At 37.1% G+C, this 27,625-nt stretch overlaps 1 protein-coding gene across 2 annotated transcripts in view; it reads right to left on the bottom strand.

Annotated features, from left to right (window-relative positions):
- Window positions 1-1,937: 1,937 nt before the first annotated feature.
- The window catches only part of LOC131069736 (actin-related protein 2/3 complex subunit 1A), a 160,412-nt gene continuing 134,724 nt past the window's right edge, over window positions 1,938-27,625 (bottom strand). For both annotated transcript variants that reach the window (XM_058005273.2, XM_058005272.2), the window contains exons 11-16: window positions 4,618-4,706; window positions 4,299-4,384; window positions 4,107-4,170; window positions 2,608-2,714; window positions 2,421-2,479; window positions 1,938-2,295 (exon numbers count right to left, since the gene is read on the bottom strand). In XM_058005273.2, coding sequence (XP_057861256.1) covers window positions 2,225-2,295; window positions 2,421-2,479; window positions 2,608-2,714; window positions 4,107-4,170; window positions 4,299-4,384; window positions 4,618-4,706 — 476 coding nt within the window. In that variant the 3' untranslated portion in view covers window positions 1,938-2,224. The remainder of the gene's footprint in view (window positions 2,296-2,420; window positions 2,480-2,607; window positions 2,715-4,106; window positions 4,171-4,298; window positions 4,385-4,617; window positions 4,707-27,625) is intronic.

Consider the following 27,625-nt stretch of genomic DNA (forward strand, 5'->3'; position numbering starts at 1 on the left):
ATCCCCACCTCATTTTACCCATGCTTGTTTTATTTTATTTCCTATTGCATTTGCTTTCTCTACTCTCCCTTTGCTGCCTTCTTCTTGTGTCAATATATTTCAAGACATTAGATTGGTAATGTGTACCTTTCCATTTTGTAACTGCATTTACCTTCATTCTTGTTGCCTCTACCCAATTTTCCCTTTCTCCTTACAACTAGAAAATGATTGTTGCGTCAATCCACAATGTGTAAAGAGGGATTTCTATCAAAGCCCATATAGTGCTCTTTATAATGCAAGTGTCACAATTACTCTTTTTTAGGCATGTCACGTTGGTTAGATGGAGGGAGGATTTGTTGATAAAGTCAAATCAAATTGCATGGACAACATTGTCTTCCAGACAGTTTCATAAACATTGATCATTAGCTTAGTATGTGCTTGTGAGGAAGCTATGGTGGATGAAGTTTTGAAAATTAAAGCTAGTTCATGTGCTTCAAAAATGTTTTAAATAATTTATTTTAAATTACTACAAAATTATCAATCATCATACTTCTCGCCCTCATAACTTTGTTTTATCAAAACAATTTGCTTTGTCATTACTAACCTACATCAAATGTGCCAGAAAGGATACAGTTCAATCACAGCCTTACACATGGCTATGCCTTGTAAAACTAGCCATGCTGCAAAAGCAATATAAGGACAATGCTTACATGCATAATGAACTAATCATATTACATGCAAATCTCCCTGGCTTATTGTTATGATAGCTTGCCCCATACACGTGGCTGTCAAATATTCCAACCTTACGTGTGCACCAATGTCATTTATCAATGTGTATGTTTGGGGGAATGTATTTTGCTCAGTTTATCCTTCTTTCTAAAATATGCAATCAACTTCCCAGAAACTATCTCAAGTCTTCAATAAATTTTGTTAGATTCAATCTACTTTCACTTTCACATTAACGAGTTTCATGTGCATTCTGCCAACTTGGCCAGGATATTTCTTCTTAATTCATAAATGGCAATTGGAGCATGCTCCAGATGTCCACTGCCATAACCACAGCCGTTCTATATATTGAGAATATATTGAGGTTTAATTATGCATTCTCTTGGTGCAGTGTCCAAAGCATAATTTGGTAAACTATATGAACTCATCTAAGTTTCAAGTACTTTACCATTAAAAAAAGGATGAAATGAATTATTCTATTACAGTATGATCATGACTTCATAATTCAAAGCTTGGGAATAGTAGAGCTATAGAATTTGTACATTTGTTACAGACAGTACAGTTAAAAGGATGTGAAATATTATTGAGAAATGGAATAGCAGAATGTAGGAAAACGTTAAACCATTGTAGTGCAGCAAATAAAATACACTGAATGATGATGATACAATTAATTTATTTGGGATTCATAACAAAATATTATGCAAATTCTTATAAAGCATTTCATTCCCATATAACTTCCCTAAACTCCCTATGGAAAACTAGCCCTCCAACAACTAACAAAAAACCAACATCACTAAGTCGGTGACTATTACAAAAGTAAACCTTAATTTACAACAAATATAAGCTAACCATACAAATATCATATCTTGCTTCCAACAAGTCTCTGCAAAGAGCTAACTTTGGCAAGCCATGTGTTTTAAACTTTTAACTATGACATCCATATTTAACAGTGATTCTTCCAGTCATTTTAAACATTAACATAGAAGACTCTTCCATTTGATGAATCTCTCGAGTTTCAGCTAAATGTATTACTCACATAGAATAGGTGAATGTCTTTCCCTTGATAAAAAAAAAACAATTATCGTATGAAAACATGTAGCTGGCTTTAACTTGTCAGCCATGCTTCTCGAAGAGCTGATTTTATCCACTAAGTTCTACCTTCAACTTCATGCCCATGATAATTGATTGATCTAATTTTTAAGAGTACATACATAAATGATACAAACACAATGGAAAGCAATAATATACTTCATACAAATGGTACAGCTTTAATGTTTCCAAATATCCCAACTGTAGGTTATATAGCTATAATACATGACCTAAATACATTTTATAAATTTAAAAAAGGAAAAAGAAAAGGAAATACAAATAATTAGAGAGGAGAATTAAAAGTAATTAAGTCACTTGCTCCTAAACCAGCAGGAGAACTTTGACATATAAAAGCTAAAGACATGTAAAATTAGGGAGAGATTTTTATCCAGTGAGCAAAACATATCTCCAAGTGCCGTGCACACATCTCTTACAGTGCAAGTTGTGAAAAATGGCTATCCAAATCATTCAATTCCCAGATGACCACTTTACCATCCATGCCTGTAAAAGAAACCAGTATTACCAAATATAAACTGCAAGAAAAATGACGCCTAAAAATAAATATCAGAGTGCCCATCTTGATGTTTATACGAGTGCATACATGTGTCTAGGTTTGGAGGAGATACCTGAGGTGCTGAAATGCCTTAGAGTTGTTTCACCTGGATGTGGTAGTGGAACAATGCAGCTGAAATAACAAACCACACCATATGCAAGAGAGAAATAGCAATCAGGAAATGTCCAAGTGGTTATTCCAGTAAAGTTATGCAATTCAGCAAATATATATAAGCTTTCAGGTTAGGATGAGTCAAATACGTTATGCAATTCTCGTGCGATCCTCCAGGAGCCCTGGATGGTTCAACAGAATCAACGTTTGACCCATGTTTTGCCTGACCATAAAACTTTCCAAAAGCTTCTGAAAACTGCAGGCACAAACAATAATGAAGATGGACCCTTCTAAAAACATCTGATCAAGTAGAATTTATTATTTCTTAAATACCTTGCTAGAAAAATTCTTTGGCAAAGATTAATATGCCTTTGGTAAAATATGAAGAAATATGCCTACAACTGGGAGCCTCCCACATCTGTATATGCATAGCAAGTATAAAAATTTACAACAATCACCTTCTGTGGAGTATTATAATTTATAGGTAACTGGCAAGATCTAAATTTATGTAGGAGATCAAGCGAGGTAGATATAGTTATAGTATTGAAGGAGTTATCATGTTCAGAAAGAAAGCAATGGAAGAAGCATATGGATGTCTTAATAAGTCAGCATGCTTCTCTCAAGAGAATGAAAATTGCAACAATGCCAAGATGGTATTCTAATAGTAAGACCTATTTCCAAACCTAAGTTGCCGGGTTTGCTTGTTTGAAGCCCCTAACACGGACCGGGCCTGCGTGGGTCCTGGTTTGTGTTTTGTCCATGCTTGGTCTGGCCAGGGATCACCCCAGGGGCCCTGGGTTCCCTGTGGGTTCACGAACGGAACCCAGTGCCCCTGGGCTGAACCCTGTCCGGACCCGGGTGAACCCAGGCATGAACCAGGTACTAAATGAGGTAAAATTCGTAAAATTTTCTTTATGTTTAAAAAAAAATCTGGAAAAACTTTCAACTAATTATATAGTTAAATTTGAAATCACCAGAATCCTACATGTCGATATACTTTTCAAAATGATATACTTAATGATAAACTTTTTATTCTCAAACTCGTAGTTAAATTTGAAATCACAAGAATCCTATATGTCGATTGTTATCCTTTGTTATATAAATTAGTGACCACAAGCTCATCTCGAGAGACTAGGACTAACAAATATAGTGTGAGATTTTAACTAAGAGACACTGAATATAATCATGAAAATAACAGCAGTTCACCATCACTACCGAGGCAGAAAGGAGCCAAAGCACCACATTTGTAGTGGGTGTCCTATTAGAACTGCTTTCTGCCCAGGATAAGGATGGAAAAATAGCATAAACTAAAAAGCTGTACTGCTTTCTGATTTCAAACAAAGAAGTACACAATGCGCTCTCTCTCTCTCTCTCTCTCTCTCTCTCTCTCTCTCTCTCTCTCTCTCTCTCTCTCTCTCTCTATGTATGTATGTATGTATGTATATATACACAGACAAACCCAACCCACGAACCCAAAAGGCAAAAAAAATTTGCCCAAACCCACAAACTGGGGTTCGCATCCTCGAACCCGAACCGGTAACTTAGTTCCAAACCTATAATTAAGTGCCAGAAAATCTAAAGATGATACCATCAGTGTGATTTTGCATCAACAATCTACATATGATTAATAAGAAAAACACACTCATACCTGTGAGCCATATTTTGAAGTAGTCGCAGTTGATTTTTTTTCATCAAGAAATTTTACAAAGCTCCTGAGGTCATGACACATTTATATCATGGGAAAGTTATGTCAAGTGTTCATCTCTATAATCCATCCCTCTATAACAGAACACATAAACCAGAAGTTATGACATCTTCTACAACCAAACTTGTAACCTACCATGTCCCATTGCTGTCTGCTGCAAATAGCATTGGGTTGCAATCAAACCCTACACCCACCACCATCTTCTCTGAGAGAAACAATATCTGGAGGAAAAACAAGTTTAACTTATTTTACATGATTATCCTACTTTATCATTGTATGCACACAACCAAATAACAGTGTATACTCTATTAACTATTGGGAAAAAACTTGCAATGGTATACAAAAACAAAAGGCTACATTTATATCAAATCACAGCATTTGTGTAGTTCAACCTATGGATAAGTTATTGCAAAAGAAGATGCATAAAGTGAAAAAAGAGAGAACGCTGACCCACATCACGAAGTGGCAAGTCCCGAAACGCTACTTCCTGGGCCACTGCCGATGGCCCCACATCATCAATGAAATATATTGTCGAACTATGTCCTTCAAAAAACAATAAGAAACACATTATATCTGCTACCAAAATAATGATAGTACTGGGAAATTAAATGTATGGCAGGCCAAAAAAGTAAGAAACTATTTTTCTGTGATAGACTGTAAAGACAGTGAGATGCATGGTGTTAAAGTGAGTGGGTGCAGAAAAAGCCTCATTTCACAGCTCATCATTTAGAAACTTAGAAGATATCTACAGATGGGATGGAAAATGATTTTGTAATAGTTTCTTTGTTAATGCAGAATAATATGCATATCCTAAAGCTCAAATTCTCTACAAAAGAAATACATAGTTTTCATCTATTCAAGACGAAGCAAATCAAATGCAAACAGGACTGATCCCAAAGTTGAGTAACATTTTAGAAAAAATGAATTAAAGATTTTATTGTACTGTATGTGACATTCAAAATACTCACTAGATAAATAATCTTTTTAAATGTAGTTAATCTTTGATCAAAAACTAATTAGCCTCGCCTTACTCCCAATCAGTAATTGGGGTTCTTCTCTTGTGGGCTCGCATTACATACTGCAAATTATTGTGCATCCACCAAGGACAAGTATTTCTTTACTTCCTTTTTAATATATCTGGTGAAATCTGCGCAGCATTTCCTTAAAGAAAGGAGAAAACACAGATCTTGCAAACGGTTGAATAAAATTCTATACTCCTTTTTTTGATATATTTGGAAGTGAAGTCTGCGTAACATTTCCTTCAAGAGAAGGAGAAATCAGAAAACACAGATCTTGCCAATGGTTGAATAAAAAGATGCCCATACATCACAAGCTACCTACATTTTCTCGTCATCTCATTGATCATGAGGGAAGTCAATGCTTACCATGTAGAGGATCATGAGAGAACGCAGAACAGATAAATTGACTTCAAAGTTTTTGATTTAGATTGAGATACCCCATCTGTATTCCAGTACAACGTTTTTTACTTATGCATCATTACCAACTATGGGAAATGCTCCTCCATTCATAATGATAAAACCATATATATTTTATAGTTCTTTCTAAAATACAAACAAAACTTGGGTCCTGGAACTGTCATTAGCTGCAACAGGTCCATGAAAGTAATTGTAAGACTGTTGTATTAATATATGAAATTGATACAATTTATATGACATAATTTCATTTATTAGGTCTGATGTTGCACAGATCTTACCAGTCAATTGTATAGGGATAATTAGCAGAGCCAAAATAGCTGGTACCCAAAACAAAGAAGCCATCCATGTCTGTAGTCAAGATTAAAAAAATTATTGATACTGCAAAGATGATGACATAAAGTAGAATCATAGATCATAATTATGCCATCACTCTCCTCGTTTCTGATTTAAGTTCTGAGGCATGTCTTCACTCTCGAGCTCTCTTTACATTGAAGGTCTTCTGAGAGCCATAATGACCCATCCCCCTTCAAAGACATGCCATCCTTGATATTCCACTTTCAGTATTTGATAATGCTTGACATTTTGTATACCATTCAGATGGGACTAGATCTAGACACTTTACAAATTCTATCTACGATTACCACTATTTATCAATTATTCATTTTATTTGGGAGGTGATGGTAAATGAGAGACAAACCCTACACATCTAATGAAGCATAATAGAACCCAAGAGTTGCCATGAAGAGATGTGACTTCTCACCTTGCAAGGAGACATCCTATCATATGTGCCCCTTGACTCTTATATACAACCTATGGGCTATGACCTATCACCCTATTCATAATTCTTATACAATATTCTGCATTCTAGATTATGCTGCCTTGTGACCTTTGTGACCAAAAACATTTTAGGACTCAACATGTTTCCCAAGGTTACGTTGAATTGTACCAACTTTTTAAATTAACAAATAGAGAATTAAACATTACAAAATCAGAATAAATTTCATCATAATTCATATTGAAATTTTCTTGAGCGAGTGACCTACAAAGATTTATACTGAAATTCAAAAATTAACATACCATAATCAAAAGATATCTCAAGGAAACCTCAGGATGCCTCCTCAGGGTTTTTGAAGTGTTCCTGATTCTGGGACGTCTCATGGACGTCCCCAAATTGCTGCCAAAAAGGGGAAACATCCCAAAAACGTAGGGATGCATGGAGTTTATGCTAGGGACGACTGACCATCCCCAAGACGGCCAAGGTACGTGTTGTGACCTTTTCACACATCACCCCATTGCAAATGGGGACCCCCTACTTTTAGGCCCTCTTGGTCTTTTGGCTTTTGCATTTGGGGTCTTTTCGCGGCAATCTCGTCAATCCTCTTGATTTGCAAGTGTTTGGGGGTCTATTTGATCAAGTTTGCTTTTCGTTTGAGCAATTTTGGTTAAGTCTAGGGCTCGTTTTGTCAATTTTAGGGTTTCTCCCTTCAGTCTTGGATTTTAGGGATTCCTTTTAGGTTTTTGCAAAAACTGAACTTAGAATTAGAGTCAGGACCCTTTAAGGAACCTCCCAATAAAGTTTGAGTGAATTATGAGCACTTACTATTTTTAGTTTCACTGCCTCCCGGATTGGTCTAATTTTGCCAAAAATCTTCTAAGTGCGGAAAGAAAGTCTCCTCAGCTCCAGATACAGCATCCTGATTCGGAAACAACCAAAATCGGCTAAGTATGAGTGAAATACCAAGCAAGAATCTTCACCAAGGTGGAAGTATGCAAGCCTGGCTTGGAAAGACCATCATTCCCTGAGCATAAGGAAATGGCGCTCAATCAAGGAGTTGGGCGCCAAAGTGGAGCGATGGAGGAATTTCCTCCACCCCCCTTGAATTCCTTGCTCAAGTGTTTTTGGCGCCCAAAGGCAGAGATGGGCGCGACAAAAGAGATACCAAGGAGAACAAGTAAAAAATGAGAATTCCACCACCTAAGCCTTTTGGTGCCCAAGGAGGAAGAGGGGCACTAGAACGATGGTGTGGAGGAATTTCCTCCACACCACTTTTTCCTTCACCATGCTAATTAGGTGCCCAAGTCTAGTTGAGGGCGCTAGGAGAAGGGGGTCGTGGAAAATCAATGAATTTCCTCCATCCAAGTAAATCAATGCCCAAGGCAAGTGTGGAGCGCTAGAGAGGTAGTGTCCAGGAAAAGTCAACCATCATTAAAATTTCTTCATCAAAGCAATTCAACGCACAAGTCAGAGGTAGTGCTCCAAAACGGAAAAGCCAACGATAAATGCTTCAAGGAATGAAATTTCCTCCATGATCAAAATTCCCCAGCCTAGTCAAGAATTCAAGAAATTTTCCAAGGCAAAGGGAAAATTGAGGGTTAAGGATGGATTGAAGAACAGGAAATTCCCCTCAAGAAATTTTTAGAAAAATCCATTTTTGGACACCAAATCTCGTCCAAATTTCAGAATTTTTGCACATTTGGATTCGTAGGAGGATTTTCTCTCTCCTCGACCAAAATCCTAATTTTGTGGAAAACCCCTAAAAAATAGGAGATATTGAAAAAATCATTGAAAATCTCTTTCAGTGCAAGGAGAGTTCAAAAACTTCAAGAAAATGCTTCCAGAGTTTGAGATTCTCTCCCCTGAAGTTCTCTCTCCAAGAGTTTCTCACCAAGTGGCAGCCAGGTCAGCGTATATTGAATTAATGGCAGATTCCTTTTGCATGCGGTCGTCACGTCTAGGAGATGATGGTGCATTTATTGCATGGTGAATTTATGGAGCATCTTTTGCATGCAGCCGCCATATTTATGATTTTATGACAGATTCCTTGCGCATGTTGTCGTCACATGAAGTAGTGGGCATTTAGGAATGTTCTTTGCATGGGGAATATTCATTGCATGATGGACAAACTTGATAAAGTTGTGCATTTAATGCACGAATGGATGCCATTTTTGGGTATATTTGAATTAACTGTATATGGGCTTAATGGGCATTAATTGCTAGATCCACCTTGTTGCATCTTGAGTGGAGAATCTTTTGGGGGAAAACCCTAATTAGGGTTTGCATGTCCTCAAGGTTTGGGGCCTATAAAAAGGGGTGACCCCCTCATTTGTAAAGGGAGGGTGACTTGTATGAAATCATTGCGATAAGTTTTGAGATAATAACAGTGAAACATTGTTCTCTGATGGTGTCCACTTAAGTTATTTTTTCAAGACTTGCATGGTTTCACCTTCCTCACTTAGAGTAGAATTTTATTTTCTTAATTGTAAGTTGCAGTGTAAAGTTAGCCTAAACCCCCAAATTTATGCTAAGTTCGATTGTGAATAGTTGTTTGGATTGTGTCGTGTTGGGTATTCAAATGCACTTTCTCAATAGAAAATCCTTCAACATCCTCTGAAGATTGCACCGATTCTTGCGGAGTTGTAGTTAAACTTGGCGAAGCGGAGCTTGGTTTATTTGGAATTTGTCCACCAGAGCACTATCCATTGATATCATTGCCCTTAGGAGTAGATTTAGATCCTCTAACCCTTTCCCCTTTAATTTCAGTCTATTCCAGTTCAATCCGTTCAAAGCAGAAGCATCGCAGAATTGCCATATCCGATGATGAAGTTCCACGCCACAGCAAAGAAGTGAAAGAATGATCTAAACATAAGGCGCCTTGGATTACCAACAATCACATCGGCCAACTGAGTCATGTCCGTAGCATAAAGGAACCTTGGAGTCGATTGTTTGAACTTCCTGCAATCGCACTTTGATCAAGATAGAGTGAAGTGACCATTAGGCCACTTTATTCTATGTTATGCGTTGTCATAAAAAACACGTCAACAAAATTGGCACTAGAAGGAGGGTAAACATCAAATCGTTCAGCGAAGAAATTCAAGCTGGCCAGAACCAATATGAGATTTTAAGTGTCAAATCAGAGATATGTTAGATCTCTTACATGTCAAAAAATCCAAAAAAAGTGAAAAATAAAAAATCCAAAAAAAGAGAAAATCGAAAATCGAAAAAAGTTTTCTCAATTGATGGGCGACCGTTTCATATTTCTTGTTGTCAGGACAGTCTCCTTGTGGACATCACTCAGATTCGAGAAGATTGAATGCACAACTGCACCCCAGGAATTTATCAAATTTTGCCTTACCAGGGAGGTGTCGAATTCATGAAACCACCAAGCATGATGAGATGAATTGCTTGACATTCTTGTCAAGAATATAATTGGTTCTACAAAGGAAGATCTTCTTTTGGGATGTTCCAAAGCCGAAATTTTGGATAAGGCCTGACAATGAGATTAATGGAAATGATCCTTTCTCAAGATTCAAGTTGAGAATTCAAAATCAAATAGAATTGGGTAATGAACGACTTGAAGGCGTGTTGCTTCCCCACTGGTGCCGGATTCATAATGCACCTCACTCAGAATTCACTTGTCCAATATGTGGAGAGGCTATCAACCAGGTCAGATATCAGTCCAGATTATTAGTGCCTACAAAGGAATGGATTACAGATAAAATCCGGAGTGTCCATCTCAAACGGAGGAGTCAAAAGAACAAAGCATTGCAACACCATCTGGCGGTAATGGACATGAATTACAAGTGGATAGCGCAACGAACCCAATGATCCAAGCGTTCAAGTGGGGGACAACGTTTCTTGCATCACACTAGAGGAAGAAGCATTTATTGCATCACACCAAAGGAAGAAGCCATTGGAGTGAAGATCAAGGAAGCAATGGAATACATCCAAGCAAGGAGAACCACCCAAAGTGACTGTCAACATGTGGAGGTGGATGAATATGTAGAATTACAAGTTATTGAACATCATCAAGAACTAGAAATGGATGTCATAACCCTCTTTTTAGAACCTAATATGACTTGCTATTATTATTTTTTTTTTTTTTATTATTATTATTATTATTATTATTATTATTATTATAATATTAATTTTATAAGTAATGTTAGAAAGAAAAGATAAATTGAAATGAGGTTGAAGTTTTTAAAGAAAAAGAAGAATTAAATAGTGGTGACAAACTCGTGAGGTCATGATTTACTTGGAAATTATTTATTTCCTCAATATTCTAATTGAGCACATGGTGTAGGAGAAATAAGAAGATCCTAGAAAAGCAATTTTCAAATTCAAAATATCAAGGAATAAATATTATATTTAGAAAATATATGACATGGGAGTTATAAATTATTCTATGACAAGAATAATTCTATTCATAGTTCTTTTTATAACAAAGGAGTTACAAAATTTATTTTTGATAAAATGGAGGAGAATTCAAATTCGAATTTTAAATGCATGGTCAAATGTAACCCCCACTATGATAACAATCATTTTTGCAATAAATTAATTTAGAAATTATTGATTTTCTCAATATGTTATTTAGCACATGTCGTAGGAGAAATTGGAAGCTTCTAGAGGGAATCTTCATTCTCCATTTTTTTGCATGTAACTCCTCCATTTAGTGATCAAACAATTTTTCATGAAGATAATTTAGGAAAAAGAATCATTTCTTTCAATTAATTCTCTTGATAGTCGAATTGAGGGATCTTTTCTATATAATGTATACAAGTTTTCGAAAAAAGGAAGTTGATTTATTTTTTTGAAGAAAAATTTCTCAAGTTTCTTGTAGAAAGTAGTAGGATTTCTTTTGTAGTCACATTTCATTTGTAGAATTGTTAAGTGGATGTTTGAAGAATTTTCACCAAGTTGCAAGGAAGGATCAAGGAAGACTAGCTTGGAGATTTAGAGAGTGGCTCAGGACCCGAATGGTCCCGATGAGTCTAAAGTCTCTGGCCAGAGCATATCCTATTCTTATGAATAGATGCCTACCTCGTTTGGATAGATGCCTATCCCGGATTGGATAGATGAAACCTCCTGTCTCGTATGGACAAATGCCTAACCCGTATGGTTAGATGCCCATCCCAGTTGGATGGATGCCTATCTCGTTTGGATAGATGTACCTAAGTATGTGATTGAATAAAAAATAAGTAAGAATAAGAAATTAATATTTTTATATATAAAAAAAAAAAAATCAGTTGAGTTTTTGGATTAAGTTTAGTGGGTTATTACAATGGAGAACTTAGCTGAAAATAGAGATGATGGGAGAGATTTCCAAAGTTCATCCATCCAAGGAGGAAAACATGAAGAGAGAAGTGATTCGAGTGCACTTCAAGAGAAAATAGTCCTTAATGAAGAAGTTATTTCCTACATGCTCGAGATGGAAGAAATGATAGGCAACCTAAGGCAAGAAGATATATTTGATGATCAATGGGTCACCATGATGGAAGCAAAGTACAAAAGGCAATTCGGGTTGGAGCTAGACCCATTATTAAAGATTCAAATAGAGATAGTCGTTGAAATACTTGATGTTTCCAAGCTTCTATTTGAGTCCAGATTTCACCACCATGTGCCTACTGAGGATTGGAATTATGAGCTGCATGTTGTGGATGCAAGTGGGATGATACATCACCAGCTTCAACCTCCTGATGAAGCAATGGATGACACGCAAGAATTCTTGCCCACACACAAAAACCACCAGGTTGTCTCTTTCCTTGCTCCTGAGTTTCAAAGCTATAAATTTGATTATGGAAATTTACGAAGAACAACTTGTTTGTGGATTAATCATGGTCCCGATGAGTTGCCACAGTTACTAATCTTTCCTGAAGTTTTGCTTGAGTTTGAGATTTGTATTATGAAAGATTACTTTTCTGAGTTTAAAGATGAATTTGCAAGGCTTCGAACCATGACTAATGCCATGTTGCTCCTGCACATCCTAAGAAATCATGTTAGGAGTTGTATATATTTGGATCTTGTGAGTATTGTCTGATCGAAATTTTTGCTCCTTTTAGATTAGGTTTCCCTTTTGTTTGCTTTGTTTGTTTTCCCGTTGGTTTTGGGTTTTGTTTTGTTTTGTTTCCCTTTTTTGTTTTGGGGTTTTGGTTTTCATTTTGGTTTTAAGCCTTTGGTGCTTGTTTCCCTCGAGCCTGTTCGCTTGTGTGGTTTTGCTCAAGTCTAGGGTTTTGAGTGGCCTAAATGTTTGGAGTTTCCATTTGCAAGTGGGGCGATGACGTATTCCCTTGTGCAAGCCTGGTTAAATTCCATCAATGCTATATCTTGATGTAGGAGTCTTGAGATTGTCATGCTTCACACACTTAATCAATTGCTCTAAGTCATTTAGATCTCTTAGGAGAGGTTATGGCAGGTGAAGACTTTACATCTTGCTTCAGCGCCACTGGAATCTCCAAACCCATAGTAGGCTTCAGTGCTTACGAGGCAAAGGAATTGACGGAAGTAAAATGAAATATCAAAAGAAAATAAAGATGAAAAATGAAAAGAATTATCAAATTATTGGCTTTGGGAATATGCGGATAACTCCACCAGGGCTATGGACGCCCAGTAGGCAATGGAGCAATATTCGTGGTATTCCAGAGACAACCTCATCGGAGCTATGGACGCTTGACTGGTAGCGAGGTAATGTCCTGGATGCTTTTGAAGTATACACACCATTAGCTTGCCATAACTGATTCTGGGAGTTTTGATGAATCTTATGAGATGGAATTAATGCATATGCACACACATATGCAATTTCAAGATGAATGTGCTTTAATTTGGGTTCTTGCCCTAGAGTGTTTCTCAACACTTCTCCCATGGATTGGATTTTTATCTTTGAAACGTTTAGGAACATTTATTCGGGTGGGGGCTAGATGTTGTGACCTTTTCACACAACGCCCCATTGCAAATGGGGACCCCCTACTTTTTAGGCCCTCTTGGTCTTTTGGATTGCGTTTTTGGGGTCTTTTCGCGGCAATCTCGTCAATCCTCTCAATTTGCAAGTGTTTGGGGGTCTATTTGATCAAGTATGCTTTTCGTTTGAGCAATTTTGGTTAAGTCTAGAGCTCGTTTTGTCAATTTTAGGGTTTCTCCCTTTGGTCCTAGATTTTAGGGATTTCTTTTAGGTTTTTGGAAAAACTGAATACAGAAGTGGAGTCAGTACCCTTCAAGGAACCTCCCAGTAAAATTTGAGCGAATTTTGAGCACTTACTATTTTTGATAACTCTATTTTTAGTAAGTTTCACTGCATCCCGGATTGGTCTCATTTTGCCAAAAATCAAACTTACTATTTTTAGTAATTTCTATTTTTAGTAAGTGCTTTCCTAACCTATTTTGTCCAAACCCTAACATTTTGAAACACTTACTATTTGGGAAAATCTATTTTTCGCAGGTTCATCCCTGAAGACGCTGAAGACTGAATGTTCCTGAAGATCATTTCTAAATCTGGAAGAGTCAGAAGGCAGACAAGTTGAATCAAAAAAATGGTTGAGTATGGAACTCCTATTCTAGAAGTGGAAAGCATGCAAAATCTTCCAAGTACAAAAAGAAAGTCTCCTCAGCTCCAAATACGGCATCCTGATCTGGAAACAACCAAAATCGACTAAGTAAGAGTGAAATACCAAGCAAGAACCTTCACCAAGGTGGAAGTATGCAAGCCTAGCTTGGAAAGACCATCATTCTCTGAGCATAAGGAAATGGCACTCAGTCAAGGAGTTGGGCACCAAAGTGGGGTGATGGAGGAATTTCCTCCACCCCCCTTGAATTCCTTGCTCAAGTGTTTTTGGTGCCCAAAGGCAAATATGGACGCTAGAAAAGAGATGCCAAGGAGAACTGGTAAAAAAATGAGAATTCCACAACCTAAGCCTTTTGGCGCTCAAGGAGGAAGAGGGGCACTAGAAAAATGATGTGGAGGAAATTCCTCCACACCACTTTTTCCTTCACCATGCTAATTAGGCGCCCAAGTCTAGTTGAGGGCGCCAAGGGAGGGGGGTCGTGGAAAATCAATGAATATCCAAAATTCCTCCATCCAAGTAAATCAGTGCCCAAGGCAAGTGTGGAGCGTTGGAGAGGTAGTTTCTAGGAAAAGTCAATCGTCATCAGAATTTCTTCATCAAAGCAATTCAACGCACAAGTCAGAGGTGGTGCTCCAAAACGGGAAAGCCAAGGATAAATGCTTCAAGGAATGAAATTTCTTCCATGATCAAAATTCCCCAACCAGGTCAGGAATTCAAGAAAATTTCCAAGGCAAAGGGAAAATTGAGAGTTAAGGATGGATTGAAGAACAGGTAATTCCCCTGGGGAAATTTTTAGAAAAATCCATTTTTGGACACCAAATCTTGTCCGAATTTCAAAAGTTTTGCAAATTTGGATTCGTAGGAGGATTTTCTCTCTCCTAGACCAAAACCCTAATTTTGTGGGAGATATAAAAATCATTGAAAATCTCTTTCAACGCAAGAAAAGTTCAAAAACTTCAAGAAAATGCTTCTAGAGTTTAAGATTCTCTCTCCTGAAGTTTTCTCTCCAAGAGTATTTTGCCAAGTGGCAGCTAGGTCAGCGCATATTGAATTAATGGCAGATTCCTTTTGCACGCAGTTGTCACGTCCAAGAGATGATGGTGCATTTATGGCTTCGTGGTGGTGCACTTATTACAAGAATATTTTGACCAAGTGGTGGATCGGTCAATGCATGGTGAATTTATGGAGCATCTTTTGCATGCAGCAGCCACATTTATTATTTTATGACAGATTCCTTGCACATGTTGTCGTCGCATGAAGTAGTGGGCGATTAGGAACGTTCTTTGCATGGGGAATATTCATTGCATGATGGACAAACTTGATAAAGTGGTGCATTTAATGCACGAATGAATGCCATTTTTGGGCATATTTGAATTAACTGTATATGGGCTTAATGGGCAGTAATTGTTGATTCCCACCTTGTTGCATCTTGAGTGCAGAATCTTTTGGGGAAAAACCCTAATTAGGGTTTGCATGTCCTCAGGGTTTGGGGCCTATATAAAGGGGTGACCCCCTCATTTTTTAGGGGAGGGAGACTTGTATGAAATTGTTGCGATAAGTTTTGAGATAATCAGAGTGAAACATTGTTCTCTGATGGTATCCACTTAAGTTATTTTTTCAAGACTTGCATCCACTAATCTCAAGAAAACCAATATATCATCCAAAAATACAAGCACATACCTATTGAGATACATATTGAAATCTGAAATCTGAAGAGTAGTCAGAGTAGAATTTTATTTTCTTAATTGTTAGATAAAGTGCTTTGGTTTCAATGGAGAATGTAATGGTGTTTGATGAATTTTCATGGTTCATACTTTTTGCATCTTGCTAATTGTAAGTTGCAGTGTAAAGTTAGCCCGAACCCCCAAATTTATGCTAAGTTCTATTGTGAATAGTCGTTTGGATTGCGTCGTGTTGGGTATTCAAATGCACTTTCTCAATGTGAAAATCCTTCAACATCCTCAAAAGATTGCACCGGTTCTTGCGGAGTTGTAGTTAAACTTGGCGAAGCGGAGCTTGGTTTATTTGGAATTTGTCCACCAGAGCACTATCCATTGATATCGTTACCCTCAAGAGTAGATTTAGATCCTCTAACCCTTTCCCCTTTAATTTCAGTTTGTTCCAGTTCAATCTGTTCGAAGCAGAAGCAGAAGCAGAATTGCCATATCCGATGATGAAGATCCACGCCACAACAAAGAAGTGAAAGAATGATCCAAACATAAGGCCCCTTGGATTACCAGCAATCACATCGGCCAACTGAGTCACGTCCGTAGCATAAAGGAACCTTGGAGTCGATTGTTTGAACTTCCTGCAATCTTAGCATGCAATCGCACTTTGATCAAGAGAGAGTGAAGTGACCATTACGCAACTTTATTCTGTGTTAGGCGCTGTCATAAAAAACACATCAACAATATGTCTATGATGTCACCATGTAATGTCCCCTTTTGGGATATTTTTTAATTTTGCCCTAAAACCAAAATTTCAATTAAAAATAAGAAATGTAATACATCTTAGAACATAAATTTACCAATTGAATTGCCATTTACAAAAGAATTCCTAGTCTATGTCCTACACACAATATTAGTCATTGAAAATTGACATTGAATCATAAGCCAAGATAACATCTATTTTGACTAATCATCAGTATTCATCATGAAATCATATAAATATTACTCATTAAAAATTCTTAATTAAGGCAATAGCCATTCTTATGTCGATTCCCATAATAATCTCATTAGGAATTTGTTGAAATGTTTGCAAAGCGCAGTCTCAAGGACGCTCTTGTACCATGAGAGCATGGAAGGTGGGTTGCCCTTCCATCCCTAAATTCACCTTGGAGGCTAGCTGTCCTCCTCGATCAAGCCCAAGAGCATGGAAAGCTAGTCTTCCATTCCACCTCCTGGCCTATGAGCATGGAAAGCTAATCGTCAATTTTATCTCAGGGTAGCGTACTGAATAAGAACACGAAGGCCGATCTTCCTCCACCTCTCATGAACTCAGAAGGCTGGCCATCCTTCCTATTCGCAATTTGTTTCTGCAAGTATCTCTATGGCGTGAAAATTTTAAAATATGCCTACAATTCTACTATATTCACAGATTTATCTTTTGGTTTAGTTACTGCTATAATATATTTATTTCTGTTAATGCATGATAGCTTCGGTAAGATAAATGATTGAATGAGAGATAAATGAAGTCTCTCATTCAATCATTTATCATATCGATAACTATGAAAAAAAAACCTTCAAGCAATTAATTCATCCTTGATAGCCATTCTACATTTGCATATAAACAACCTTTTGATAAATCACACTGTATTTTGCTCATGTTAATCAATCTAATAAATCTTGCATTTAAATGTATATCGATTAACATAAATAATGATAACACCGATTAATATATATATATCGGGTTGCATATTATTATATTGGGCTGCATATTATTATATCGAGATGCATACGATATATCGGGTGGCAATATAAAGGTCACCGATAGTTATTGGTGTGTTAGTCTACACCGATAGTTATCGGTTGTCAAGGCTAACACACCGATAACTATCGGCTGTTAGCATTGAGCAAATACCGATAGACTTCGGTTATAATACTAACCCACACCGATTGGCATTTACGGTGAAACATGCATTTGTTAGCATAAACAAAAGGGCACGATCAAGTAATGTCTTGATCGGTCATGACCGATCAAGGCATTGCTTGATCGTGTCACATTTGTTATATACTTATATTGAGTGGCATTCGTGAGATAGGATAGAAAAATAAATGCTCCTCTCACCTGCCATACAAAAGAAGATAGTCAGATTTATATTTTAATCAGTAATACATAGAACAAGATAAATTTTAATTCTGATCCATAAATTTAACATGGTATCAGAGCCAAGTTTCCTTCTATAAAGCCTAACCGCCCGAAGGAAGATCCGATTAAGATCAGATTGATATCTCCTTGAAAGTTTGTATTTTAAAATGACGAATGGAATTATATTCGAAGATAGACTTGAAGGTGCCTCAAACTATGATTCATGGAAACTACGAATGATGTTGGTACTAAGGAAGAATGAGTTAAAAACAATAATAGATAATCCTTCTAAACCTGATGGAAAAGACGAACAGAGTTAATGGGAAAAGAACAATATTAAAGCAATGGAGTTATTAGTAGATGGAGTAAAGAGTCATCTACTACCTATCATTACAAGGTTAGATTTTGCATATGACATGTTCAAAGCCTTGAAAGACATGTTTGAGATTAACAACACGAGCAGAATCCTCACACTTAAAAATCAACTTTCTAATATTAAAATGAGTAAAGAAGAGACTATCACTTCATATTTTATGAGGATAACAGAATTAAGGAACCAGCTCTCATCAATTGGTCACATTTATGATAATAAGGAGCTAACTATGATAACTCTAAATGGGCTCCCTATCTCATGGGAAAACTTTAGACAAGGAGTTAGTGCTCGATCCAAAGTTCCCAAATTTGATAGACTAAAAGCTGACTGCATTCAAGAAGAGTGTAACCTAATATCAAGAGGAATCATGAAACCCGTTGATGAAGATGTTCAAGTTTTAGTCTCTAGTTTGAAAAGGAAAAAGGACAAAAAGACATATGGTAATCGATCATTCAAGAAGCCTAGAGACTCCTCTAAAGTACAATGTTTCATATGTGACGAATATGGCCACATTGCAAGAACTTGTCCTCTCAAACTTAAACTACAAGCATCCCTTGCTGAAGTCAGAAATTCAGAAGTATGTTCAGAAAAATATGTTCTCTAGAAGAAACTCAAGATACCTTGTGATTGAGAGGGAGCTTACTAATAAAGATTGAGCACTTCTGAGGTAAAAATTGTAAATATTAATTATTTTATGGGCCCTGTGTAAATCATAAGGAAGTGACGACTTCCGAATGATTTCCACTTGTATTTTTGAGGCTATTGGAAGGTGACGATCTTACAATAACTCAAGATTGTGGATAGAATCGTCGACTGAGGCAATTCACGTAAGAGCTTGTGGATAGAATCGCCGACAGAGGCAATCCACACAAGAGCTCATGGATAGAATCGCCGACTAAGGCAATCCACGTAAGAGCTTGTGGATAGAATCGCCGACTGAGGCAATCCACGTGAGAGCTCATGGATAGAATCGCCGACTGAGGCAATCCACGTGAGAGCTCAAGGATAGAATCGCCGACTGAAGCAATCCACACGAGCTTGTGGATAGAATTGCCGACTAAGGCAATCCACACAAGAGCTTATGGATAGAATCGCCGACAGAGGCAATCCACTCAAGAGTTTGTGAATAGAATCGCCGACAGAGGCAATTCACATCTTGAAACTATGGTCCCAAGATAAGCATCATACGATTTATGAATATTGCTCCCAATACCTTTTATCTTACCTAGCTAAGAGGGAGTGTTAATGCATGATAGCTTTGGTAAGATAAAAGATTGAATGAGAGATAAATGAAGTCTCTCATTCAATCATTTATCATATTGATAACTATGAAAAAAAAACCTTCAAGCAATTAATTCATCCTTGATAGCCATTCTACATTTGCATATAAACAACCTTTTGATAAATCACACTGTATTTTGCTCATGTTAATCGATCTAATAAATCTTGCATTTAAATGTATATCAATTAACATAAATAATGATAACACCGATTAATATATATATATCGAGTTGCATATTATTATATCGGGCTGCATATTATTATATCGGGATGCATACGATATATCGGGTGGCAATATAAGGGTCACCGATAGTTATCGGTGTGTTAGTCTACACCGATAGTTATCGGTTGTCAAGGCCAACACATCGATAACTATCGGCTGTTAGCATTGAGCAAATACCGATAGACTTCAGTTATAATACTAACCCACACCGATTGGCATTTACGGTGAAACATGCATTTGTTAGTATAAACAAAAGGGCACGATCAAGTAATGTCTTGATCGGTCATGACCGATCAAGGCATTGCTTGACCGTGTCCCATTTGTTATATACTTATATTGAGTGGCATTTGTGAGATAGGACATAGAAAAATAAATGCTCCTCACCTGCCATACAAAAGAAGATAGTCAGATTTATATTTTAATCAGTAATACATAGAACAAGATAAATTTTAATTCTGATCCATAAATTTAACAATTTCTGCTCTTACTCAGTTCTGGTTCCTTAATCCTTTCTTGCTTTATGCACGATTAATCGATGCCTTTCCTCAAAGAGACTTCCTTCTTTTATACCTTCCATGGTGGGAAAGGTCATGTCTTTTAGTTTTCAAAAGATACATTTGTTTGCAATTGCTGCCCTTTCTTTTCAATCGCTGCTCTTCATTATGCCTTTTTATGATTGCTTCTTTTTTGGGAGAATAATTAATTGATAAATCTCTTAAATCACTGACCTAGGTCAGCCCTACTTTATTCTTTTTTTATTGTTTTGGTTGGCCCTTCCCTTTTGCCTCAGTTGGCCCTTTACTTTGCAACTCACTATCATTAATATTAGTCAGCCTACAAAGTTGGCCTCTATAGTGAATGTCAATATATTTAATCTTGTTTGGCTTAAAAATATTAGTTGTCCTTTAAAATGCTATTATACATAATTATTATTCAACACTTAGGGCTGTTATCTGTTTAGGTTTCTAGTTTGGCAGGGGCATGACATCCCAACCGTCCCAGGGACAGCCAATGTAAAGTGCTTGCGTCCATGATAAAAAAACTCAAACAATTAAAAAAACATTTTATATTATCTTTTGTGGGCCCCCACACCCCAGTTCGTCCTAAATAAGGATCCTTGGAAAGATAAAGAAAACAATTTCGGCTAAGGATCCTAAATTGGGATTATATGAGCAACATTAAGCCCGTTGTGATGAGGAGGTGGAACAAGATGAAAACCCACTTCATATGGCAGCCTTTGCTCTAAATCCCAAATGGTATGCGCCAAGGGCTAAAAGGCTGCCTCCATGTGATGATGAAAAGGTGAAAGAAGGGCTAATGAAGGCCTTTCAAAAGATGTATTCAGATGAAAAGTCTTCAATACTTCACACACAAAGGGCTTGCCTTCACAAATCTTTGTGTTCCAACATTTAGTAGACCAAAGACGAGGATGGGTAGAGCTACATTAGCACAAACTGACCCTATGGGATGGTGGACATGGCACAGGAAGGATGCACCATAGTTGAAGATGCCTGCCATTCACCTCCTATCAAAAGTTTTCAGTTCCTTTGTTGCAGATAGGAATTGGTCCACATATGGCTTTATCGACTTCATCAAGAGGAATAGACTTACCTCTAGATGAGCAAAGAAGCTAGTGGTCGTGCATAGTGCTCTTCAACTTCAGGATCTTCAGACTCTAGAGTATCGGAAAACTCCAGCTTTATAGTAGGATGTTGATCCCAAAGACATCGCCCAAGTTGATGAGGAGGCACCAAAGGGATTGGTTGAGGTTCTGTTGGATGAGGTGGACCCTCACAATGGCAATGACTCAAAGGATTGTGATTTTAATGCAGTGTTAAGAGATGTAGATTAGGGGCAGCAATACTTTCTTTTTTTGTATTTTGAATTTTCATATAGTAATTGAAAGTGAAACTTGAAGCCATTAAGCATTTTGTTGTAAGCTTGTAGCTTGTATGCTATTTTTTAATATCACATGCATATTGGCAATGAATTATGAAAACAAGATGAATTAAGTTTTGGCATTTGCTAATTTGTTTGACTTTGACTCTCATGTGAACTCTCAATTTAACACAAATGTTATGTATTAAGGTTTTGTAATGTATATATGAATGCTTTATCAATGATATCATATAAATATTTACAATTTCCCTATATATTTTAAATTTTCTCTATTTTTTTTTATAGCCATCCCCTTTGCTGTCCCCTAGTCATCCCCAAAAATGGCCCAAAAAATCAGGGACTCCGAAACATGGCCTCCTGTCCCCATCCCAGAAACTGAGGGTAGCATAGAGAGAATTCCATCTCGATTTTCAACAATCGCAAGCGATTACTTTTGAATCAGGTTCAACATCTCAAGTCAGCAAACAAACTAATTACCTATAAGATTTGTTTGACTAATAAGAATATCCAAACAAGTCTTAAATCTTTGCTTGGAAAAGATTTTCAAACTGAGAAATGTTGATTAAGGGAACTAATGAAATTCAAACAGATCTTCAGTATGTGGGAAAGAAAAGACTTAATCAAGTTAGATCCAAAGTTGAAGCATACTAACACCCTTCCTGCCTTGAAAGTATTCGTTTCTAACATTGGAGTTCTAAAGAGTATAATCACAATTGCACAGGATATAATTGCATTCCTAGCTAGTTGTATTCAACCCAAAACAATCCAATCTAAACTTACGACAAAAATCAGTGCTTATCAGAGTTGATTTGGAATTAACTGATCTTGATTTTATTGAACTCTTGTGGAAACTTGTCAAAATCATATTTCATTGGTAATCTTTGTGTGCTTCAAGACCAAAGTCTTTTTGACATGGGAGGAAATGTTATATACCTAATTGCTAGTTTTATCAAAGATTTATGTGAGGAAACACAACCTCTCACTTCATAGGGGCACATCCTACTGTGCATACACCTTGACTCACATAGAGAACCTAAATCCATAGTTGGCAAACTCTGCGAGTACTCTCTGTTCTTTTTTCTGCTTGAGTTTTTACAATTTTAACTCGCAAGTTTTTACGGACAAAGCAAAAATGTAAAATGCAAATGCTGGTAAAACCAGAGTTCCGTGACTCACGGCAAGTCACGTGAGTCACGCGAGTCTGTGGGCCGGGTGACCCCCGCCGGGTCACGGTGACCCTGACCCGAGCTCGGACGGGTCAGGGAGTGTGACTCGCTTGACTCGCCGAGTCAGCGAGTCACACCCTGACTCACCGAGTCCGAGGCTCGTGACCCTGCCGCGTGAACTGAAAACATGGAGTCACAAAGTTATTAAAAAATATAACATTTTTTTATGTTTTTTTTTTCCATTTCCCTTTCTTTTAATCCTAAAAGGGATTGGCATTCACTTTTATGAGTGGAAGAGAGGAAAAAAGAGAGGAAGAGAGAAAAATAGGAAGCCATAGTTTTGCAACCAGCTGAGAGGAAGAGGTGAAAAGCTTGCACAAATCACATTGGGGCAGCACTACAGTTGCATTGAGAGCATCAAAGAGTCCATAGAAGCTCATTTCAAACACTTCTCAACAAATTTGAAAGAGGTAAGTTTTAATTTTTATTGATTATGTTGGTTTTTTTTCTATATTTATGGATTTTTTGTTTTGTTGTTATTTTTTTGTAAGTTCAACTTTCCAAATCTATATTGCATACTTCAATGATCAATCACAATGAGATAAATAGAACAATAGCATAGCAAACCCTAGATTTTTTTTTTGAAAAAATTGTATACATGTACTTACAATTTTTTCTAAAAAAAATCTAGGGTTTGCTGATTTTTCTCAATTCTTAATTTCTTTCTTTGAAATTTGAAAGTTTTCAAGAAAAAACACAATGCACAAATTAGTCTTTGCTGATTTTTTTAATTAGTTTAAAATTTTAAATTTAAAACTTTGTCAAACACAATCCTCAAATGGTGATTTGTAAAATTCTCTTATTGCAGCAGCCCTCACGTTTTGAAAACAATTTTTTTTCCTAATGGCTCATACTAATCCTCCACAACCTAAGCCTAGGAAACATGGTCAAAAAGATGAGGCATGGAAATACACTGAAGAATTCCCTGGTATACAAAGAAATCAAACCAAGTGTAGTTTTTGTAAGGAAATTAACCATGGGGGGATAAATAGATTGAAATATCATATTGTTGGCATACATGGTCATGATAATGAGCCTTGTAACAAGGCACCTCCCGAAGCAGTCCGTTTTTGTTATGTTTAATTAAAAATTTTGAAATACATAAGCAAACAAAAAAAAGACAAAGAGAGGAGTTATGTCATATTGGTTCCCCTCCACCCACATCCGCATCCGGCTCCGCATCCACAACTGCATCCATAGGTTGTGTTGGAGAGGGTTCTTCTATGCCTCCCTTTTGTCCTAGTGCTAGTACTTCTATTTCTGCTCCTACTAGTCACACTTTTGGTCCTAGAGTGCGAAAATCCAAGATAGACAATTTTTTTGTACCACGCACTACTCCTTGCGCACAACCCTCGCTTGAGAGCATGTCTTGGAACAAGGAGGTCCATGATGCAGGAAGAAAAGCAATTTGCAAGTTTTGGGACTTCTACAACATTCCATTTATTGCAGCCAGGTACTTCTTTATTTAATTGTTTTAAATTAATATTTAAAATTTTATGGTTTGAAGTTGAAAATTGAAATTGAAATTGAACTTTTCTTATTTAATCTATTTCAATTTGTGACAGGTCTCCTTATTGGCAAGGCATGATTGATGCAGTAACCATTTGTGGGGCGGGGTTTAAAGCCCCTAGTGATACTGAGTTGAGTGGCCCTCTCTTGTTGGAAATGGTGGAAGATATGAAAGTTGACCTAGAGGACCACCGCCAATCTTGGAGCCACAAGGGTTGCACCATCATGACAGATGGTTGGACTGATAGGAAGAATAGAACACTCCTAAATTTTCTTGTTTCCAACGGAGCTGATTGATCATTTTACTTCTCTATATGCATTGTGATTGAAATTGAATAATTTACATTCTAATTTATTGATAATTAATTTGTTTTATTTTCAGGATCCACCATGTTTTTGAAGTCCATCGATGCTTCCTCACGTGTCATAAATGCGGCATACTTATGTGAGGCTATTGAGGAAGTTATAGATGAGGTGGGGGAAGAAAATGTGGTGCAAGTGGTGACGGATAATGCAGCAAGTTATGTTGCTGCAAGTAAACTTTAAAAGATTTCTTTTTAGTTTTAAGTTTTAACTTTTAAACTTTTAAGTTTTTAACTTTTAAATATTAATGGTAAAATTTCTTGATACTTATCACATCTAATTCTTTAACTAATTTAAAATTGTTGCAGGAAAACTTTTGATGGAGAGGCACCCAAAAATCTTTTGGTCTCCATGTGCGGCCCATTGCCTTGACCTCATGCTGGAGGATATAGGTAAGCTTCGATGGGTGAAAGAATGCATTGAAAGGGCCAAGAATATATGCAAATTTATTTACAATCATGCATTGGTCCTTAGCATTATGAGGCAATACACGGGAGAAAGGGAGTTGGCTCGTCCTGGTATAACAAGATTTGCCTCAAATTTCCTCACATTGAAATCCTTGTTAAAATCAAAGGCATCTTTGAGGCGCATGTTTGTTGGTGAGGAGTGGACTTCCTCATCCTATGCTACGACCACTGCAGGGGCGGATGTAGCAGATTGCATTTTTGATGAGCCAGGTTTTTGGACCCCTTGTGCAGAGATCGTGCAGGTAATTTAATAAATTTATATGCATATTTTTGTTTTGTTTGCATTGTGCAACTTTGCATTTTTTCTTATTTTCATGCACACTTGTGAGTTAACTATTTTTGTTTAACATTATTTGCAAGTCACTGAGCCCCTAGTAGTTCTCCTACGAGTTGTTGATGGGGAGAAGCCCGCTATGGGCTACATATATGATAGGGCATGGATAGGGCCAAGGAGGCCATTAGATCTATATATGCTGGAGTTGAGGATGTATAGGCCCATTTGGGACATAATTGATAGAAGATGGCATAGCCAATTTCATAGGCCCATCCATGCAGCAGCTTATTACCTCAATCCATCATTTTGTTTCCGTGCTGATTTCAAAGCGGATGAGGAGGTTCTTAGCGGGCTATATTCAGTAGTACAACGGATGGGCACTGATACCACAGCTACACTGCTCAAGATGGATGCATTTAATAATGCAGTAGGGGCGATCTTTGTCAACCAATTGTGCAAAGAGGGTCGGACAAAATTGCAGCCAGGTAGAAAATTCTAAAGTTTATGACACATGCATTTTAATTTTTCATTTTATAATCTACCTTTAAAGTTGGAAATGAGACTAATATTTTTTTCTTTTCCTTATCTCAGATAGATGGTGGCAAATGTTTGGGTCTTCAACCCTAAACCTTCAAAAAATTGCGGTCTACATATTGAGCTAGCCATGCAGCGCTTCTGGATGTGAGCGCAACTGGAGCATGTTCGAACACATCCACTCGAAGAGGCGAAATAGATTGTCTATGGAGAGGTTGAATGATCTAGTCTTTGTTCATTACAACCTCCGTCTCAGGACCAGACAGATTTTGGACGCTGACTCCTCTCCAATCACTCTAGAGGAAGTCGACCCCGAGTCCGATTGGCTCACTGAATCCACCGATCCAGTCTTCACTGATGAGGACCTTGAGTGGGTTGACCAGGCAGACAGAGAGGCTGAGGCTGAGGCTGTGGCTATGGCAGAGGAGGAGGATACAGCACGATCAGGCACAGCACCTATGGCTACTCAGACTGGCACATCACAGGCAGAGACTATGGCTACTCAGTCATCCAGGACCTAGCTTAGACGCCTTTCTAGGAGGTAGATAAACGAGGCTGAGCCAGAGCCTAAGCCATAGACTTTTTTGTTTACACTTTACAGTTAGATATATGTTTGGGAACATTTGAAGTCATGGATTTTAAATACATTGGACAACATTTATAACTCTATATATCTATGTTTTCTAATTCCTTCAGCTACAATTTACATTTCTACGCATGTGATGGATGCGTGTTTATGTATGTGATCAAATTAGCTTCTATTTGATGATGTTATAGTGTCTTTAAGCTTAATTCAATAATGGGTGTATGAAACAAGTTTTAAATCGTTCAAAATCTCCAAATTTCAAGGGTTTTCTTATTTTGCCGAGTCCGAGGCCGAGTCACGAGTCGAGTCAGCCTTGCCGAGTCATGAGTCGAGTCAGCCTTGCCGAGTCAGAGCCGAGTCCAAGTCTGGGAACTTTGGGTGAGACACGTTTCCTGGATTTAGAGTCTAGGAACTTTGGGTGAGACACGTTTCCTGGATTTATTTTTTTTGCTATAAAACCATGCATTTTCTCTTTTGACATGTCAATTTTTAATTTAATACATTTTGTAATTGAATTTTGCAAAAAAAATGTCTTTTTTTAATATTTTAATTTTTAGAACTTTCTAAGTTGCTGAGCTTTTGGGAAGTCCAAAATTTTGGGCTTGCAAAGTACTCTCCGAGTCCGAGTCTGTGAACTATGCCTAAACCCATAGATGAAAAAATCTGCAAAAAATCATTTAACTCCTGATTTATTGCGAGCCATTTATGGCGGCAATTTAATCTGCAAAAAACTTTTGGGTGAGTTTTTTGAAAAAATCAAGGAGAGTTGTTGGGAAAATCGCAAAAAATCAGGAGAAAAACTCAAATAAATCTGCAGTAATGACTTGTCAAGTATTATTTTAGAGATTGCACTTATTTTTTGGTATATGATATGTATCTAACTCAAACTTTGATTTATATATGATGGAAATCAGTAATATGTTCTACAAATTCAGTGTATATGTGTGTTTTTCAAGAATATTTTAAGAAATATATTTTTAAATGTTCGATAAATTTGCCTAGTGTTTGCCGATTATTTTCTGAGTCCCGAGTTTTCAAAAATTTTGGGCCAAAAGAGTTATTGCCGAGTAAGAGTTTTTCATCTTTGCCTAAACCTATCATACTGCTCGTCACATAACTAGCATTCTATTCTATTTTCTATCTATTCTTA

This window comes from Cryptomeria japonica, chromosome 11 (genome assembly GCF_030272615.1).
Source record: "Cryptomeria japonica chromosome 11, Sugi_1.0, whole genome shotgun sequence".
NCBI classification, from domain to species: Eukaryota; Viridiplantae; Streptophyta; class Pinopsida; order Cupressales; family Cupressaceae; genus Cryptomeria; species Cryptomeria japonica.